At 47.1% G+C, this 21,074-nt stretch overlaps 1 protein-coding gene across 2 annotated transcripts; it reads right to left on the bottom strand.

Annotated features, from left to right (window-relative positions):
• Nucleotides 1-17,975: 17,975 nt before the first annotated feature.
• Nucleotides 17,976-19,922, bottom strand: MCRIP1 (MAPK regulated corepressor interacting protein 1). 2 transcript variants are annotated; one of them, XM_053453965.1, is made up of 5 exons: nt 19,831-19,922; nt 19,030-19,086; nt 18,831-18,949; nt 18,657-18,743; nt 17,976-18,397 (listed from the first exon to the last, which is right to left on the bottom strand). In XM_053453965.1, the coding sequence occupies exons 2-5, from the start codon at nt 19,035-19,037 to the stop codon at nt 18,333-18,335; spliced, it is 279 nt and encodes a 92-aa protein (XP_053309940.1). In that variant the 5' UTR covers nt 19,038-19,086; nt 19,831-19,922; the 3' UTR covers nt 17,976-18,332. The 2 variants fall into 2 exon arrangements, with proteins under 2 accessions (XP_053309940.1, XP_053309941.1); XM_053453966.1 differs by having other exon boundaries at nt 19,771-19,883.
• Nucleotides 19,923-21,074: the final 1,152 nt, after the last annotated feature.

The following is a 21,074-nucleotide window of genomic DNA, read 5'->3' as shown; positions in this document are numbered from 1 at the left end:
GCATGAAAACACAGGTCAATGTCACTTCTGGCCATATCTTCGAGGATATCACACCCCCCATGGCTCACAAGCTGTACCTGAACTACAACTACTACGATACAGACTTGGGGTAAATTAAGCTGGAGACCACCAAGTGGTGGAGAGTCATAGGTTGGTTTTCCTCATTGGTTGAGGTACAGCGGTTGATGTAACCGACATCTTCTCAGACTGATACAGTGTTACACATTACTGGTGTCCAGTAGATATCTCAGTGACTTCTGCTGGACCTCCAGAAAACGTTGGGCGTTGGTAAGCACGTTGGTGTCAACTGGAACCAACTTAAGACCAGGCATCCCAAATACTACCCTGAAAGAGTCCTCATACACCCTGTTCTTACACAGCTCTGGCCCCCTGATACATGGTGCAGACTCCGGCCCCCTGATACATGGTGCAGACTCCGGCCCCTGCTCCTGGGGTCATTGGCCATGGTCAATTATTAATGAATATTTGCGCTGGGTCTGTGTATTTACCTGCTCCAAGATAATCAGATATAACGAGCGCTCTTCTTTTATCCGTTACAAATTTACAACCCCCCTCCTCAACAACCTATAGCTGCAGATATATCGATTCCCACCACTTATATAACAACTTATACAACATCCCAGAGTATTTTCTCAGAACTAAGTGCTTTGCTCGTGGTTTTATACATTTTCCAGTCTCTGCCTCGCGTTGTACGGTCGTTTCGCGTGATGGGAATATAATTATCCTGAAGGTCCATCTACGCATCAACCAGCCTTCCCTCCGACGTTCCACACCTAATTATAGTGTCGGTGCCTGCCCCTGCCCCTAGCCCCCGTTTCTGCACAACGTTCCCTTGAGGTTTTCTAAGTTTTTTTGTTTTTCCATTAGTCCCGTTATCCCACTTCTGGCTCGACTCAAATATAACCCCCAACCTCCCCCCCATCCCATCCCTTCCCTTTCTTTTATCTCCTAAATGTAAATTCTGTCACCACGGAAGTAGCTTCTGTAAAGACGGTTTTGAGCCGGGTCCAAATCACAGAATTCTCCCCATCCCCCCCTTTTTGTTGGCCGTGACCCCTTTCTGGCTTGTATTAAAGCCTCGGTCTGAGTAACCCTTTCAGTGCTGCTTTTGTGACTCCTCCAATCAACTCGCGCCTTCTTCCCGACAGCGAAAGTGGTCAAGTGAGTCCAATAAGCCAAAAAAAAAGTTGGATTATCCAACCCCGAGCGTTTGAGCATAGCCTGTATTTTACTGAATTAACCTACTTTTGACCGGTTGCATTGTCCGATGGCGTTGGGTTGAAATCTGCCCTTTTTGGGTTTAGTCGCCGTACGACCTGTGCTTAAATGTAAATATGTATATATGAAAGTATATAATATTCCGTTTTCTATGTGAAAATCCGGTTATTCTGCAGATTATTGGTAATAAACATCTCTCCGCGGATTGGATTTCATGGTGTCCGTGTTGTTATTGAGTACGGCAACGCCGGGAAGAACAAAAATTCCCCAACGTTCCTCTACGGAACGTTCAGATCCGTGAGCTCGGTTACCGAGGGGGTAGTAGATAAGTAGCCCAGCCTCCCCGCAGACAGAAATGGTAGAGGACGGTACAGTAAAGGAATTTAACGGTGCGTTCAGAGACCCGTAACATTATATAAGATAAGACCGCGGCCGACCCCGGGTCTTCCCAACAATCGCAGCTCTGTCCGCCATATCCGTGCGATCTCTCGTTTGCGTTAAACAGAGCGGCGCTCCTTGGAAACGGGAAGCTGCGGTATTTATGGGAACATCGATCGTTCACCGCGAGGAAGGGGTCGAGAAAAACATTTGAATAATAATTTGGTTTCCTAGCAAAGAATGGAATATTGATCCGCCGTTAAAGAGAAACGCGTCTTTCCGTCCATTAAAAGAGAGAGAACCTCCGACGCGGCCAAGGGTGGGAACCGGGGGGTTTGATGGAGCGAGGAGGCGGATGGAAGGGTGAGAGAAAACAGACGACGACGAGCGAGAACGCGTAAAAAATGACTTAAAGGCACAGAAAAATTATCCAAAATTATCCAATAATTTAGATTATATATTATTAAAAATAGTAATAAATATGAAAATATTATTACTATTTAATCATTATTTCAAGTAAGCTATTTAATAATACATTATATAATATATATATATATATAAATTAAGCATAATTATTAAATAAGGCATAATTTAATATAATAAATTAAGCAGATTTTATTAAATTAAGCATACATTTATTTTATAATTGTATTATAATAAAGCATTTTTTTATAATTATATTAAATTAAAAATAATTTTATTATTAAATAAGGCATAATTTAATATAATAAATTAAGCATATTTTATAATTACCGTATATTAAAATTAAGCATAAGTTTGTTTTTATAATTGTATTATAATTAAGCATTTTTTTATAATTATATTAAGTGTAATTTTATAATATTAAATAAGGCATCATTTTATAATAAATTAAGCATATTTTATAATTATATTAAATTAAGCATACATTTATTATTTTAGAATTGTATTATAATAAATTAGGCATTTTTTAATAATTATATTAAATTAAGCATAATTTTTTTATTATAATGTATTATATTAATCAATTTTATTATTTTATAATAATTGTATTATTAAATTAAAGCATGATTATTTATAAAAGTTCTCTCGGATAGAGACACAGACTTTGACGGCTCAAACCTTAATCAGTCGTTGGTCTCGTCTTAGATTCAGGAGCCGGATGTCTATCCCATGCATGTTTAATACCCTCGCTGTATTACCCTCTACCACTTCTGCTGGGAGGCTGTTCCACTTATCTCCCACCCTCTCAGTAAAGTAAAACTTCCTTGCATTACAGCGAAGCCCCTGATCTAACACTTTTGGTGACCTTCCAAGATATTTCTCTTTGAGAATAATTCCGACTTTCTCCGAGTCGCGGATATTCAGTCTTTGGTTTGTTTAAAAAGCTGTCAGCGCTCTTGTATATACCGACAGCGGACGTTAATCCACTGTTTATTCGGTACGATGCTTTAGAGGGGCAAGGGGGCTTTGAGCACGACCGACGCAGAACGGAGCGTGCTGATTGGCTGGCGAGCGAAGCTCCAATGGGCGCAGATTTTTTTTTTTATTCTTTTAGGAGAATACGGAACATCGATCGGCTTTTAAGGAAAATCGTTGGAAACGTCCATTTGGCTCAGCCGTGTCTGAGCAGACGGTAAAAGCGGCTATAATGAGAAAGATGTTACAGTCATCCAAAGAAGGGACCTCTGAGGTCTTTACACCGTCAAATACCAGTCCATTAACACCTATCACAGCTTAATACAATCTCCCTTTACTATTAAGACGATCACATTCTAGAGCGTTTGGTTACAGTGAACCTAGAACAATCTAGAAAGGCATCACCCTTTCACATATCAAATGTCACTCTCATATGAGACGACCTTGAAGAATGCAGTTGATGCACCCGATTATTCCTCCCCAATAATTTATTTCATTTAATGGCGTCTTTTTATGTAATTATGCAGAATTACCCCCAAAAAAGGCACAAGGTTTTTTCTCATCCCTTGACACAGACTGCTTGCCTACTAAAAGATGGAGCATACCTTCTAAGTGTCCCTGTTTAGTTAGGCCAGTCCCTCTTTTCTAGGCGCTCAGTTAGTTTGCTGGGTAGGAAGGTATCGCAGGGTTCTACGGCCCTAAAAAGGAATGGCTTTATACATGTAACCCGTAAATAAAATATATTCTTCTTCTATGTGTCTTACATTGGTTCAAAGTCATATAAAAAAAAATGGTAAAGCCCCACCCCTGGCCACGCCTCCAACCACACCCCTAGAATATAAGGGGCCCGTTTTGGAGCCCAAGAGCGATGCTTTCAAGGCTTCACATTCTATGGCGTTTTAAATACGACCGTCCTACATACTCACGCACCGGGGAGGAATTCCTGGGATCTTTGTGTATACATTTCCGCGGAAGGCCATATATCTCGCCTCGTTTACTGCGTTACTATCCAGACGGAGGTGTAAATTTATACCAGCGCGGGGATTAAACGACGACAGCTAAACCTCCTCGCCTAAACAGAGCCGTCCTACAGCTACACGCAGAATAGACCGATACATCAGCAGGGGCAAAAAAATCCCCCCCGTCAAGAATGGGGTGTGGCTTGATAGCCCCACCCACAAGCTACCATGCTCCACCCAGGTTAATAATCCTTTAAATTCTCACCAGTATCAATCCTTTAGAATTCCTACAAATTGGGTAATTTTGTCAAATTCTGCCCCGTTGATATCTTGTGGACTCGCAACTTCTACCCTAGGAAAAGAGCTTTTAGTTAAAAGATGTTGCCATAGCAGCAGAAAAAACTGCTTAAACAGGATGAGAGTTGGCATCATGGTTATTCTCGGTCTCATTCTGGTTGGCTGGGTTATAACCAGCCCTCCGTTCTCTTTAATAATGCAGGAAGGGGCAATTAGAGAAGGCAGGAGACGCACAAAGGCTAACCGCTTTCTTATTGATTGCTGGGGAGACGGGCGCTTGCAGCCGCCGAGGCCGTATTACGTCCGATCGAATTCAGGCAGGATGACTGTTAAGCGATGGATTTGGTTTCACGCGACGCAGATAAAGCCTTCCCGAGGGGCTCACAAAATAAAATTAAGCTATTGCTGGCAATTACCGCAAAAAAAAACACGACCCTGGGGGGGTCCTCCAGAGGCCTTCGCACCACACAGCTGAGCCTTACCTGCACCGTCTGGTGATAATTACATATAATAGATTTATAGGTGAGTAAAACGGGTGTAAGTACTTTCCTTAAGTAGAAGCTGCAGCTCCCTGACTCCCCAGTGGTCCGACGATTGTTGCCACTTATTGTCTGGTTGAAGTAGCCAATCAACGGCAGGAAACCACTCCCGACGGAATCTCTCTTCCCTAATCCTGACGCTTGCACGACTAGCCATAGGGTGACCCTCGACATTCTAGCAACTTATACTGACACATTTATACCAACACCATACACTAAACACCCTACACACATGCTAGCACCATACACTAACACCCACGCTCCCGCTAACACCATACACACACGCTAACACCATACACTAAACACACACACTCCCACTAAGACCATACACACATGCTAACACACACGCTAACACCATACACTAACACACACGCTCCCGCTAACACCATACACACACGCTAACACAATACACTAACACACACGCTCCCGCTAACACCATACACACATGCTAACACCATACACTAATTATTGGGGTTTTAGGGCCGTAGAACCCTGCGATACCCTCATACCCAGCAAACATTCTGACCTCCTAGAAAACAGTGGGAATAAAAAAGGGCAGAGGGGTCTGAGAGAGGGACTGCCATTCTTAAACAAGGACACTTGGGAGGTACACTCCATCAAACTCTCCCTGGTAACCAGTTGGCGGCGAGGGTCGTGCACATCGCCTCTAAAAGTCTTGCTTGTGACAGAACACATGAGATATCGATTCCTCCGCAAGCCATCGCTTTAACAAACACGCTAAACTTAATTTATTTTAAAGATGGCCGCCCCCCGCATTCGCGGTAAAAGCGGACAGGAAGTTATAAAAAGTATATAATTTCACTTTCATTCGCCGACGTCCATCTTCTCTCCATCAAATTACGTTCAATTATCTATAAGGACAAACGAGGATTCATCCATCTGCTACAAAAATAACCGGAAACGTTCTAAGTGCCTCAAAAAAAAGCCCTCGTAATTACCCAGGTAATGTTCTGTCGTAAAGGGATGTTATCGCTATAGGATAGAACTTTAATACACTTTTTTCCATTATTTATTGATTGCAGTCTTGTTTACCTTACGCAGGATGGGTTATCGTGTTCTTTCGTCATCTTTTACACCCTGCTCTTATTAAAATAGTCATGTATAGGTATATTCTGGGGTGGAAAAACCACTGAAGTAACCAAAGCCCCCCCAAAAAATAACCCAGAAATAAGGCGGCAAGAAAGGTAGCTGCCCCAGGGGGGTCACACTAAACTGCCCATCAGCAATACCCCTGTGCCTACTTATGCTTCAACGAGAGGACTTGGTGTCATCAGGGTTCAGGAGGACCTCCGGCCCTGCCCCGGGTGCCAAGAGTTCTGTCCGGAAATATCGGAGTCCACAGTGTAATATGAAATGAGGGATAATATTTGGAAGTTATGGGGTTCCTACGCTCTCTGCTATTCACTAAACCCAGCGTCGTAGCCACCAATACTTGACCAGGATTGAAGTGAATCCTCAACGAGTGCGGCCTCCACATCTACAGCAGGTTAGGACCTCGTCGCAAACTCTACAGCATCTTACAAATCCTAGATTAACCGAGACAGTTTTTCCCCAATTAACGCTGCCAGGTGCGCCAAAACTCGCACCAACGTCCCCAAGATCCGGTTATTATTACTGTAGAGCTGAACTTCGGCCAACACAAGGCTTTAGAACCCTGGCTGCGACGTCTGTCTGTCTCATACTACATTTCAAATTAAACACATAAAAAAAGACTGGATAATTAGCACCAGAATCTGCATTTTCTTCATTGTCTAAAAATCCAAAGCCTACATGAAAGACAAAATCTTATTGCAGTGGGTGCATGATCCCCCCCACAGTCCATGGCGTATGACACCCCCCCACAGTTCATGGCCCATGACCCCCCCCCACAGTCCATGGCGGATGATCCCCCCCCCCCAACAGTCCATGGCGGACGATCCCCCCCAACAGTCCATGGCGGATGATCCCCCCCCCAACAGTCCATGGCGGATGATCCCCCCCCCAACAGTCCATGGCGGATGATCCCCCCCCCAACAGTCCATGGCGGACGATCCCCCCCCCAACAGTCCATGGCGGACGATCCCCCCCAACAGTCCATGGCGGATGATCCCCCCCCCAACAGTCCATGGCGGATGATCCCCCCCCAACAGTCCATGGCGGATGATCCCCCCCTCCCAACAGTCCATGGCGGATGATCCCCCCCCCCAACAGTCCATGGCGGATGATCCCCCCCCCAACAGTCCATGGCGGATGATCCCCCCCCCAACAGTCCATGGCGGATGATCCCCCCCCAACAGTCCATGGCGGATGATCCCCCCCCAACAGTCCATGGCGGATGATCCCCCCCCCCAACAGTCCATGGCAGATGGCATCTCTGCTTAAGGCTGAGCACTCTAACAGTTGATGCTGGATGACTTAGGAGACCTCCAACACTTAATAGTAATGTTCCAGCTGTCTCATCCACAGAGTCTTCATCCGTCACTTTATTCTGCTCATCCCCCTTTATGTTCTTTGTGATCTCCGCCATATCAGTAAAATAGTTGTGGCCCCCCGTATTGTTATCCCCCCCTCAATTCCCTTATCACGGACGTTACATTGAAACTCCACTTTACTTTTACAGGACTACAGTAAATGATGTCACATTGTGCAGCGAGACAGAGGGGTCTGGGATTATGGTCTGGTGTCTCTGCCAGGTGGCTGAGCAGTCACATATACGCGCCATGTCATGGTTTAGTAGGTGAACATGCGCTCCTACATGCCCGTCTCTAGGAAAGGACAAACCTCAGTGTAACATTCAGATACCCTCACCCTAGCTTCTTATCCTTTAATATATAATTAGCTCGGCTACTCTTCTGGATTCCACCTGCTGCAACGCATTCTCAGACCCAGCTTCCTCTAGGGACAAATTTAGCTACTTTTGTTCTTTAATAAGTTATAACCGGTTAATATTTCACTCAGAACAACTGATATTTGCACCACATACAAAAGTTGCTACTTTTAACCCTCTGTGTCCTCAAGGGGCGAGCAATGGATTGGAATACAAAGGGTTACCGGGCTTTGTTTGCACATAAATAAAAAAAGAAGAGGTTAACTCTAAACTAAAAAAAAAGTTGGGTTATTTGTATTCTTCGCAAAGCTGCCCCCCCCCGAATGGCAAAACCAAACTCGCTAATCTTGATAATTGTCACATACTAATTAGACGTGTAATTATTCTGCCTGCGTCCTACAGAGACGGTTTCCAGATGGATTAACACCCTGAAGGTTGGCTACTTGATTGGCTTGGAAACCGACAAAAACAAGGCTGGGAAGGTCTCTCTTTGGACGGGTTTCAAGAATCAAGATGGTCGATGTTGGAGAAACATCTCAGATGCATAAGAGACGCGGTCCCCATTCTTCAAGAACTCGCATTTGAGAAAAATCAGAACGTCCTCCAGACTACTAGACGGTCCCAGGTTCCAGACGGACGACCCACGTATCTCACTGTGTGTGAAAAAAAACATCACACTTCTATGTGGTCCTCAGGCTTTAGAAGTTCCATGGAACACGTGTGGTTCCTCCACCAACAAAAGGCGTCTCCCTCGCAATCCGTGGTTCCTTTATCGCGAAACCATGCCTTGTTACACCGCAAGTAGCTCTTTCAAGATTCTGGGTCGTTCCTCCTTTGTTACAGGTGCATTCTGACTCGGTTATCTCTCCTCAGTCAAGGCATAAGACTTCCCCTATGAGTCACAACGTTTCGTAAAGGAATATACGCTCCAAGTCGCCCAATGGAAAATACATTTACGTCATCGCTTCGGTCTTGGTCTCCACCATTTGAGGCTTGTCCTGGTCTTTTTTTCCTTGGCACCTGTCTTTCTTCTTATCTAAGCAAATTCCAAAAGTAAAAACAGGTCTTATCTGCCATCTTTCACTCTAATTAGTCACCAATTAATTTGTCTAGTTCTCCGGCACAGTGTAAGGTGCCAGGTGGTTTCACGTGATGAAGAGTAGAGGTCATCAGGTTAAACCTCTTACCAAGACCCTTCACCTTACGTGGCCCATAGAAAGGGCAGGAAAGTAGGAACACTGAATAACCGAAATGATATTTTAAGTCCAAAAAGTTCTCCCTAAGAGGGAAAGTAGCTTTTTTTTTTTTTTTTATAGTAGGTCATGAAGTCACCAGGAAGTCCCCGAAATCAAAGTCTACATCTTTGGCTATTTAGAATTCTGGAACGTCAAACTGACCATAGCAACAGAAAAATATTTATGATTTTAAATATATAATTTCTTCCAAATCCAAAATAATCCTTTGTTCAGATGTTTTAGTTGAAGATCCAGATATCTTTAGACGACAGAACTAACCGCGGAAGATCTTTATTAGTCGGTTGCGTTCTGAGGAACCATTAGAACCTTCTACTAATTGGGGATCACTAGAGAAGATCCTTCTTCTGTAGATAATGTATTCCTCGTTCTCCGTCCGGAGTAAAAGTTCCAACATAGTACAGACTCAGCAGGGAATTAAACACCTTTCAAGCCAAGATGGATCACACACATTCTATGAAACCTAAACAAAGACTTTCACATCGGGAAATATTCTTCAATGATAATAAACATACCCCACTGTATAGCCAAACAGAGAAAGAGCTCACTATTCACGGCTCAGAGTGGAGCTTAATGTGTTGTGTGAAGGGTTATGAGTCCATAGATTAGCTTTGGAGGTCTTAAATCAGCCCGCAGCCAAACAGCTTGCAAGGGAGAATCTAATTTAGTTTTATGGACCGCAATGTGGGAAATGAGAGGATTGTTCAGGGAGGGGGGGGTTCGAAGGAGGTTAAAAAGTTCAGAAGACATCAGTATGATTGGTGTAAGTCATGTCTCAATCTCACCAGGTACATTAACTGATAAGTGCTTGCCTTTCGTGTAAAATAATGATAAAGTATACTTGCTTATTGTGTGGAAACAAAATGGAGGATCTCCAGTAAAGGGGCAACTGGAACTTAAGATCATCTACTCAAGGAAGAACTCACGTCTTCAAGGAAAACACCTCATCTAACTGCTATAGAACATGCATTTTTCAGAGCAGAAAAAAACAGCCTCATAAGAAGGTCCAACGATGATTAGATATAGGCTACCACAATTAGGCCAAGATAATCGAGGAGACCTCTTTTATACGTCAAGACGATAATTCACAAAAAGAAGCTGTTAGAACCCAGGCTCACTCTCTGATAGAACCTAAGCTTGTGCTGGGACCTAAACTCCATCACAAAAAGACGCTGTTAGAACCTAAGCCTGTTGAACCACGTGTTGGAAGCTGAGACTCATGGGAGGATTTACCTTCTGCTGGAACCTAAGCTTTTAGAAGGGCATTTACCTTTTTTTGGAACTTGGGCTTCAGGAGATTGCTGAACATGTCTTCTCTAAGAAACTGGGCTAGCAGGAGATACCTGGTAAAGCAGAAGTCCAGCTCAACTCCAGTTTCAAACCAATGCCCAACGAAGGGTCTTGTCTACTGGGCTACAGGAGAGAACTCACTTCTGAGCTTCTGGCAAAAACCTGCCCCTTAGGTTATCACGATCTAGCAGAGCTAGATTAGTCCTAGAAGGGATTTAGGACCTCCAACTGATCTTCAGAATTGCTCTGAAAATTCTTGACTTTAGAATGTTTTAGTTGGGATTGACCAACCGCACAATATAGAACGGGACGCATATACTTAGAACAATGTAGCTAAAAGACAATGGGTTTAGCAATTCCTTGGCATTCCTAAGAGTTAGGACTTTATATGGTGACCAGCGAACCGGGCATCAGAAATGATCGAACGCAGAAGAGGACTTGCATATGCAAGCTTTTTTTGTTTGTTTGTTTGTTTGCTAAGAGCTAAAACCTATTGACATCGCAGCGTGGCAACGAACGTGGTTCTATGGTTCCGGAGGCTTGATGTGTCCTGTATCCTTGTTAATTCAGAGAATTTCTCACAGATTGGAAAATCTTTTTTTTAGGCCACGTTATATCAGGGCCAGTATCCTTGGAGATCATTCAATTAGTACGGACTTTTCCCAGTTTCTTCCCCCGGGGAAGGAGTAACCTGGGTTTAAACATGTCTGAGTGTGACAAACACTTTCAACTAGAAAAAATAAATTCACCCATCTGGATGAGATACTCAACTATTTTACATATATAAGGATACTGATAACGGCACTCGTATGTTAACCCTTTGAGTGTCAGAGTGGTATACCCTACAGGTCAGCATTTGCGCTATTTCTACTGTCCCTCTTTAGAATGCCACAGATCTGCCCCTTCCACTTCTCACCAAGACCCACCCAATACCACCATGCACTCATAGTTTGTATGTCATCACGTGTCTGGTCCCGCTTTACGGGTCGGGCCACACCATTTCCTAAAATATACGTCGCTCTCTTTCCAATTTTCTGCCCAATGGATGAGCCCAATACAACAATGAGAACTGATCTCCTAAAGTCTCTCCCTGTGGTCTTCCCAGTCTATGATACCATTGAAATAAGGTCCTTGTACGCTCAGCCACTGATACACCAAAGCTGAATAAGGACCATCAAATGTCTGGTGACCACCCCTGGACTTCTCAACCCATGCCAGCCCACCTGAAGCATCAGGGGTGTCTAAGGGATAGACGTAAAGTAAGTGACCTAGATTGGAACAGTCCCACCAGGGGCACTAATGAGTGATCACTAGCCCAAAGAGTTACATTGTACAGCGACAACAGAGGGCAACTTGTGGTTATCAAAGGGCCAACAGCAGCACCATAGTCCAAAAATGTCAGCCTCAGTGTTAGTCTTTCCTCTGGCTTTTCCCTCTTTCAGACCTTTACAGCCATGCTTTCTTTGGCCTTTGGCTCTCAGAGTGTTAAGCGTAGTCGTCCGAGTCGTCCCCCTTATCTCTCTCTCGATGTTCAGAGTAGACATTAAAGGGTTGGTATATATTTGGGCCTTGCTGACATCACCAGAAAGCTCTCACTTGGTTACAAGAGTGTAATTGAAGTAAATTAGAGCTACACCAGGCACTTTCTGGTCAGGTAAATATAATTACTCACTATTATCTTGTCCAGATCGTCACGGTAACGTAGGATTATATTCAGTGAAAAGGGCATGACTACACAAACAGCCGGATTAAGAGACGATCACCTGTCCAGAAGAAACCTCCATCGTGGGCCTTGGGTACGACCAAGAAACCCCCAATAACCGACACACAACCGGAGACACCCTCATTGTACAAGGACGGGGCAATCATCCCCAACTGTACCCTAACCTGAATGGAGTAACGAGCCAAAGAAACAGATTAATCATTTAACCTGTTACTTATAATTAGGGCTGATTTTCATACAGGTCATGCCAGGTCGACGATTAGTTCCGTCTGACCGGCCCGGCGTTGTCCCTCCACTATCTTTTATATTCCACTGCCTACTCCATAAAAGGAAAAAAGGGGTGGAGCCAGAGGCTGTGTGCTTTTCTATAAAAGCCTGAAGAAGACTTCAGAACCTGGAGAACTTGGTGAAGGTCAAGCTGCATCTTCACACCCCAGGTTAGGGATAGACATTACCTCTTAGTGTCATGCGAGACCACCCAATTCAGCCATGAAACCAGTTAATAATCATTTGGTATCCACTTAATAGTGATATCCTTGAATAATTTATCTTGGAGACGAGTCAAAGTTCTACTGGTCAGGAGGCAACCCAAGAAGACAATATAGCCAACACATTGGTATAATCGTTCCAGCTGGACCATACCATTAGAACACAATAGTGTTGTTTGCCTGTAAGGCATGTTTTGCGGTGTAAAGGGTTCTATAGAAAGCAAAATGTTTACATTCCGAGTTCTTTATAGGACCACGCGCAGTAAATTCCAGGTGCAAAGTCTGTACATTGATCCCAGAAACAAAATGATCACCTGCGGGAGGGGTGAGACCCAAACAACCGTACAAAGGAGACCACGCTTTAGAAATGGAAAGACAAAGGGGACCACAGGCCAGGAGCACCAAGCTCGCAATCTATTTACAAATCGGCACAATACAGCAGTCTAAAAACGGCTCTCTAAATAATCGCGGATCATCCGGCGGCACAAAGAGAAGACGAAGGCTTTAATGCTTGTGTGCGGGACGGGGAGTGGAGCGAGGCGGTGGTGAAGGGTGGGGGGGCTGGATAGCGTTACCACGTTGGGAGGTTATGTCATGAATGGACATCGCAGAAAAAGGCAGCCTGAGCGCATATTCCATAAATTCTAATGATTTAATACGAGACAGAAGACTCATGTGGCCCCCATACTTAAAAGCTGGCCAGGGCCACCATCAGAAATCTTGGGGCCCGGTACAGGCTTACCATACAGTAACACACACATCCACAATACATGCACACACTATCCACACACACACTGACCCACCGAGAGACGCACGTGGCACAGGCATGGCACAGCATACAAAATAGTGACCAAAGCCCAAGGACTTGGCTGGAAAAAAAACTCCCCGAGACGTCACCCGCGCAGGACTGCCAGAATTACACGGGAGTGTTGGCACTAAAACTCGAATAACGTGCTCGGAGTGTGGTTCGGGATACAGTGTAGCGATCCGGATGAAGCGCCCGTTAGCCGTTCCCTCGCTCGCTTTATCTTTAGAGAACGCTTTCCACGGTTTGTTTATTTAACCCAGAAGCCGGTAAGCGAGGCTACGCCGGAGCGCCAAAATATTTATACAGCGCGCCGGTGGGAATACATGTGCCGGGGCCCGTGGAATAGAACGGGCGCCGCTCTGCGGTACCCACTCCCGGTACCTGCTCCCGGTTTAAGGGCAAAAGTGAACGACAAAAAAAACGGGACTGTCTCTCAAAAACCAGGACTGTTGGGAGGTATGCAACATGTAAAGGGTAAAAACACGTAAGGGCAGAGAAGTTTCTAATAAAAGGGAACGAGGAATGCGAGTGAAGAAGCGTGGGGCGCAGGGAGACTGACAGCGGGATTAGTAACGCAGAAATATTATTTTCATTAAAATAACCAGATCTCCACATTTATTTAGAATCTTATCGCTCGCGGAAACGGACGGAGCGACCAACCCCGCTATACCAACAGAGATAACCGCAGCATAAAACCAGAGCGGCAGAGGCTTCGGTGAAATGGAAGCAAGGTTTACTTTACTGAGACGGGGGTAGATAAGTGGAGCAGCCTCTCAGCAGAGGTGGTAGAGGGTAATACAGCGAGGGTACATTAGAAAGTACATTAAAGTGCGTTTGGAGTAAACAAAATGCATTCTGTAAAAAAAAACCAGCCACTTACCTTAGGGGGGAAGCTGCAGCTCTCCTGCTCAGAGACATTGCACAGGGGCCAAAGAGGGACTGGCCAAATGAAACAAGGTAACTGTGGAGGTATGATTATATCCGGCTTCAGATCCCCATTACATCCCGTCTGATATTATTAAGTAGAATGCGGGTCTGCAGCGGCCCCTGAGGATACGCCGTTATTACCCATCCACCCTGGTTTTGCCCCGCTGATTGCCACACCTGGGAGCTTTCTAAACGAGCTGAAGCTAAGTATTAACCCTTTAATGGCAACAGTGAAGTTTCCATGTAATGAATCTCCAAACGTGGACCCCCCCCCCCAAATGGCTCCAACACCGGCCCTCTTGGAAACCTTGACTTGCCATTATTTAGGGATACACTTGAGTCACCTGCATTCAAGCAGGGAGATGAACCATAACATACTGGGGGGGCAAAAGCACCAACTGGGAGTCTTATATCTGATCCCAGCGGGGGGAGAATAGGAAGGAGTCAGATCCAGACTGTGTGACCCCCACAATCTGCCCCTTCACCCCGAGATGGGGGGGGGCAAACCCCCGAGAGTTCCCGATATGTCCATCAGGGTGAGGGAGAAATACCCGATTGGGGGGGGGAATATTTGGATACATAAAGGATAAGAAATAACGCGCATGCGCAGCCCGTAGAGCCGCCCGGGGGCCGGAGACGGACGCTGATGGTGAAATCATATCTTCTGTGCAAACATTCACTGAAGTTCTGATCGATAAAAGTTCAAGTTTAAAGTCACGCGGGGAGAAGCACTGCGAGCGGGGGACGCAGCGAGCCTCTCCTGCCCCCTGCTGGGCAAATAAAGCACGAGGCGCAGAACACCCTCCGCTGCTGCTGCTGCACGACATCGTGAATCGTTTACTTTACTGAAAGGGTGGTGGATGAGTGGAACAGCCTCCCAGCAGAAGTGGTAGAGGGTAATACAGTGATGGATTAAACATGCATGGGATAGACATACGGCTCCTAAATCTAAGGCGAGACCAACGACTGAAACAATTCATATCACTCTCAGCCATATTCCAGAAATCACTTAGACCGAATGCTCATACCTGCCAACTTCCATGGGTATTTGGTAGAAATGTGCGGCATCATTTGGTGAAAGTTTTCATTTTAAGCAAGATTTCTGAGGCCGGAGACCCCGCAGATGTTGCTGATGGCCGGCGCTCGGTCATCTACGTGCCCCCCCGCTCATACTTGGCCCCCAGAGGGTCCGAAGGCTCTACGTTTATTAAAGTGTCCCGGGTAATGCAGTTGTGCGTGCGCGGTCCACCACTGCCAGGACCCTCTGCACGCAGACGTCACCAGGACTGCTCACTAAACGTCGAGCTGCAAGTCGCATCACAGGGGGAGGTCGACTTAAATCAACCCCCCCCCCCAGCAGCACCAATGTGGCCCTTCACAGAAAGTTGAGTTGGCGTTGAGCCGGGTTGAGTTGGCGTTGAGCCGGGTTGAGTATGGTCCAGTTGAAGATCTCGTGGGTCTGGCTGATTGGCCGCGGTCACTCTGGGGTGGGAGGGGGGTCCCGCTCGCTCTGAACGGTTCTGCTTCCCGGAGTCTCCGCCGGCCGGTCCAGTTGGTTTTGTTAAATTGGATCCATTCTTCAACATGGTGGCCAACTGAACCGGCACCTCGACCATCTAGAGTAATTCCAGGATTAGAGTGTAGAATGCGCGTGTGCAGCGAGGAGGGTTGCGGTACTTTTCAGGACCTTCATTCGACTCTTATCCTGCACTCTAAAAATACTCGGTTACTCTAATCCTAAACCTGCTCTAAATTACCCGAGATTTACTCTGAAACACTCTAATCCTAATTTAGAGTGCAGTCTTAGAGTCCTTGGAGTCGTCGCTCCTCTCCAGTCGCCCCCTGCTGGGGTAATGCAGTGATTATATAGCACCGACATACTCAGCAGCGCAGTACAACGTTTTCCATAACTTCACGCCCTTCTCCGCAATCTAACGAAGGTCCTGAAAAGTACCGCAACCCTCAAGTATCCCCGACACACTCGCTGCACACGTGCATTCTACATCACCTAATACACCGGAGCAACGGCTTCACTGCCGGGTCCAAAACACGCTAACAGAGCAGACGGCCCGAGGATGGTATATAAGTGGAACAGCCTCCCAGCAGAAGCGGTAGAGGGTAATACAGTGAGGGGATTAAACATGCATAGGATAGACATACGGCTCCTGAATCTAAGACGAGACCAACGACTGATTAAGGTTTGAGTCTTTACAGCAGGAGAAACGGGTGACTAGACGGGGGCCGGATGGGGCCGATCTGCTGGCGGGTTCTAGGTTTATTCCCTGGGTGTACCACCTCCCTCAGGCTGCAAATCCCTGCGATGACTGTGCATTTTGTGTGTTTATCGCAATAGGTCTATCTGGCTCTGAAATTCATTCTCCGTGCCGGGTTGGCCCCGAGGAGACGAAACAGCCGTGATCTCACCCCGAGCGGGCGATCATCAGGAGAGCACACGGCCATAAATCAAAGACTCACCAGAAAGGTCACTTCGAGGCGTCGGGCTGAAATAAAGCAGGCATCTCGGCCCCCCCCCCGGACATGTCTACATAGAATATGACGGCAGACAAGAAGCATTCGGCCCGTCCCACGCGTGTTTAAATCCCTTCACTGTATTACCCTCTACCACTTCTGCTGGGAGGCTGTTCCACTTATCTACCACCCTCTCAGTAAAGTAAAACTTCCTTCCGTTCCACCTCAGCCTCTGACGCTCCAGCGCTAGCTTGGGGTCTCTTGTACTTTATTAAACCCCGGTTACATGCCGAGCACAATAAATGCCACACAACGGAGGTTACGGGTAAGGGCGATTCTGGGGCAAAGTGGAGCAACGAGTAGGGGCATTCTGTTGGTTACTATGGTAACTGCATCATAATTGCTCGTTGTACATAATACCCCAGCGCAGCATCCTTCATCAGGTGCCAAGCGATGCGCTCTTACCCCTCTCGCTGGACTGTCTCGCGTCACACGGTGCGTCACACCTGTCCCCAATCACACGAGATACGGAACCACGATGCCCCGCCCACTGCGCCCGCATGAATTAGCGCAAATTATTACTCCAAATAGCGATTTTATTGCTCACTTTGTATCGGATTAATCCGAGGATCATTCTGGTATTTGGTGGCACGGCTGCTTTAACTATTCAGGGTGTTCTTTGATAAAGATGGCGGCAGTTAAAGGGTTAAGACGTCCGGCACGCACGCTTCGCTTTAAAGCCTCTGATGCCGGTCCCTTAACTACCCTGGGTGGTGGCTACAGACCCCCGCTTATCGGAAGCAAAACGTTCCGCCGTCTCGAAACACAAAAGAACGGCTGGAAAGGAGTCATGGGAGTTGTAGTACCGGACCTTGCAGACCAAGAGGCGGGGTGGCGCGAGCTTATGGGGTCTTTTCATCACTTGCTGCCACTAATCCTAACTGTTACACGAAACGCAATGATATCCCACCGATGGAGCTCGGGGGCTTTCCAACCAGCCTCCCCGCCGTAATTATATCCCCCCCGGGGGGGGGGGTTGTGTTTTTCCACTAAGATCAGGCTGACATTGTGCCAAATCAACCACTAAGCGGCGCGGCCCGGGATCAGCGCGGGGTGGATACAGCATCTGGGGGGCTGCCGGACCCCCTCAGCTGCGATCATAACGGCCCGACCCCCCCGGAGATCCAACGCAACAGAATGCGTCACCGGTAACGCCGTCAACCTAACGGCTCCTTCTAAACCGGTGCGCCCGGGACCCCTCTGCTCTCCGCACCGTTCCTCGTCACAGCGGACCCTCATTTCTATAGCATTTGCCCCCTTGTGCGTCGCTAAACACCCCCCCACACCATCTTTTACAGCAGAGGTACAATCACGGGGGACTTTAAAGTTATAATCAGTTTAATAGCCAGTCAAAACGTTCTACGCGGCGGCAGCGAGCGGCAGAACATCGTTCCACAGCCGGCCGCCGCGTCCACATTCTTGTTTAAAACGAGGAGGAAAAAAGAAAAAAAAAAACAATGGAAAAAAAAAAGGGGGGGGCAATGTTTCCTGGAATCAGTCAGTTTGTGGGTGAAGGACGCACGGGCCGCAGGGGGTCCGAGGGGAGTACGGGGCCCATTCCTCACAGTACAGTCTCAGAGCCGCCCCTTTATGTTACCAATGAAGACCCCCCCAAAAAAATATATAAGAACATGAAAGTGCGTCCAAACTGTAAGACTGCGCGTCCGCGGCGTCCCGTTAAGACTTTTTGGGGTCTTGTGAGTTTCTCCTCTTTAAGTCGTTCAGGTCGATGGGTTTGAAGGCTGCGGAGGAGCAGAAGGAGGCTTTAGACGGTCTAAGAATTCACACACTTTGTCATCAATACAGGCGCATGAATGGGCTCATTCACAGCTCACGATCTGGGCGATAAGTGGAAGCGCCTCCCGGCAGAAGCGGTAGAGTTTAATACGGATTTAAGCATGCAAAGGATGTCTATTAAACATGAGACAGAGGATCGAGTCTTTACAGCAGGACTAGACGGGGGGCCGATCTGCCGGCGGGCTGTGTGTTTCTATGACTTACACTTCAGAATGGCGCTGGGGTTCTTCTCTACGTATTCTTCTATGCCGGACGCCTGGCCCCGGAGGTCCCTCTCCACGCACTGCCACACTACGGAAGGCAAAAGAGTGAGCGGAGTAAGAGTGAGCGCTGCGCTCTAACAGACGACGAGACGGGGGTCCCGCGCGCGAGTCTCACCTTCATAGATAAAGCGCACGTTCTCCTCGTGGGCCGGCGTGAAGATCTCGCTGCTGCTCGGAGAGCGCGTGTTGCTCGCGGGGCGCTTGCCGTTGTAAACCACGCGGGACACTGGGGAGCTGCGGAGACACGAGAGAGTGAGAGAGGGTACCCCAAAAACCGTGAACCAACGCACGCGTACCCCGAAGAGCGCGGTCACCTGGTCATCGCGGAGCCGGTAGGAGCCGCCTGGACAGCCGTGTTCTGTTCTGACGGTCTGTAAGAGAGACGACGATGAGATGTAACAGACTGGGGGGCCACAAAACATGTAGATGGGATATAACCCTGACTGGGGGTCCACAAAACATGTAGATGAGATATAACCCTGACTGGGGGGCCACAAAACATGTAGATGAGATATAACCCTGACTGGGGGGCCACAAAACATGTAGATGAGATATAACCCTGACTGGGGGGGGGCCACAAAACATGTAGATGAGATATAACCCTGACTGGGGGGCCACAAAACATGTAGATGAGATATAACCCTGACTGGGGGGCCACAAAACATGTAGATGAGATATAACCCTGACTGGGGGGCCACACAGTACCCAGCCCCCTGCGCAGGTGGAGTGACGGGCGTAGAGGTTTTTGTATCAATGCAAAAACACACGGTTTAGTGAATAAAGCACAATAACAGCATACAGTATATGCACACAATACACACCGTATACACACAGTATATATACACCGTGTACACACCCAGGGTCATATTACTCACCGGCCCCGGAGCCTGCCCCCAAGCCCCGGCCCCCGGCAGGTGTTACCGTGTCAAAGGCCCAGCCCCCTGAACTGTCACACAGACGGGAAGTGGGGAGGGGGTTAAACCAAAACAAAGAGCCCCGGAAGGCTGCCCTGGGGGTCCCTGCTCGGTGAGCTCGCTCCCGCTCCCCCGCCTTACCCCGGTGTATAACTTGAGCTCCGCGTCCCCTTGTCTGCTGCGTTGTTTCCGGTTACTCACCGATCTGCTGGTTGCCCCGGCTTCCCAGCTGGCAGGCCCGGAGCGGAAACGACGACACAAGGAGGCGCGCGAACGTGCACCTGATGCGCGTGCCTGACAGGAAGCTGCTGGCGCGAGGGCTACGTGAGCCTGGAAACGTAGTGAATGTGAAGGGTCTGCCAGGGGGGCAGATACACTGGGGTCGTATGGGGGTCTGCCAGGGGGGGCAGGTGCACAGGGGCCGTATGGAGGTCTGGCAGGGGCAGATACACAGGGGCCGCATGGAGGTCTGGCAGGGGCAGATACACAGGGGCCGTATGGAGGTCTGGCAGGGGCAGATACACAGGGGGCCGTATAGGGGGTCTGAATTCAATAGGATCATATATATTATCTGTGTATACTGCATATATATATAGGCCTGTATATATGTTTATCATATATAAATATATATATACATATAATATTAGCGTGTATATTGCAGGAAATCAGACTGCACAATACCTGAAGAGCTGGATTTTAGGGGGCTGTCACCATAGCAACCCCTGAATATCCCTACCGCCGGGACTGCACTTTATACGTAACCCGATGTTTTAGTAACACGACTTGAGTTGGAAACAAAACCAGTTTAATGTTTGTTTGTTTTTTCAGCCAATAAAAAATAAGCTGATTGCGAAATCAGTAAAATAAATCACCTTCACATACAAAAATATAGCATAGAACGTTTTTGACCTCTTCAGTCGTTTTTCTGGTAATATTGGCGAGGGCGAGAATAACCATCCAGATGCTCTCAGCCGAGTAATAGTGTGTGTGAGTGCATGTGTGTGTGAGGAAGTGTGTGAGTTGTGCTTCAACAATAAAAGTGTCTGGATCAATGGTGCACCAAGCATGTAGTCTGTGTTTTAAAGGTGCATGTAATGACCTGCGCAACACGCCTGACGTGGAGCTTTCTCGTCTTAGATTCAGGAGCCATATGCCTATCCCATGCATGTTTAAATTCCCCCGCTGTGTTAGCCTCTACCACGTCTGCTGGGAGGCTGCTCCGTTTATCCACCACCCTCTCAGTAAAGTAAAACTCACAATGCTGGCACCTGAGTGAATCCAGGCTTACCCAGGGCTTAGCTTATCCTACCTGCTTCACAGCTTTTAAAATAACTAATACGTTCATTTTTGTTTTTTATCTACCTGTAGTTTGTGTAGGTGTTTAGTAATCTGGAAGAGAATTTATGGGGAGGAATAAACATGCGGATTCTGGGAATAGAGGTTAT

The sequence above is a fragment of the Spea bombifrons genome, chromosome 13, assembly GCF_027358695.1.
Source record: "Spea bombifrons isolate aSpeBom1 chromosome 13, aSpeBom1.2.pri, whole genome shotgun sequence".
Classification (NCBI taxonomy): Eukaryota; Metazoa; Chordata; class Amphibia; order Anura; family Pelobatidae; genus Spea; species Spea bombifrons.
Note: the sequence above shows the minus strand (reverse complement) of the source record. Positions and strands in the feature narration are given on the sequence as shown.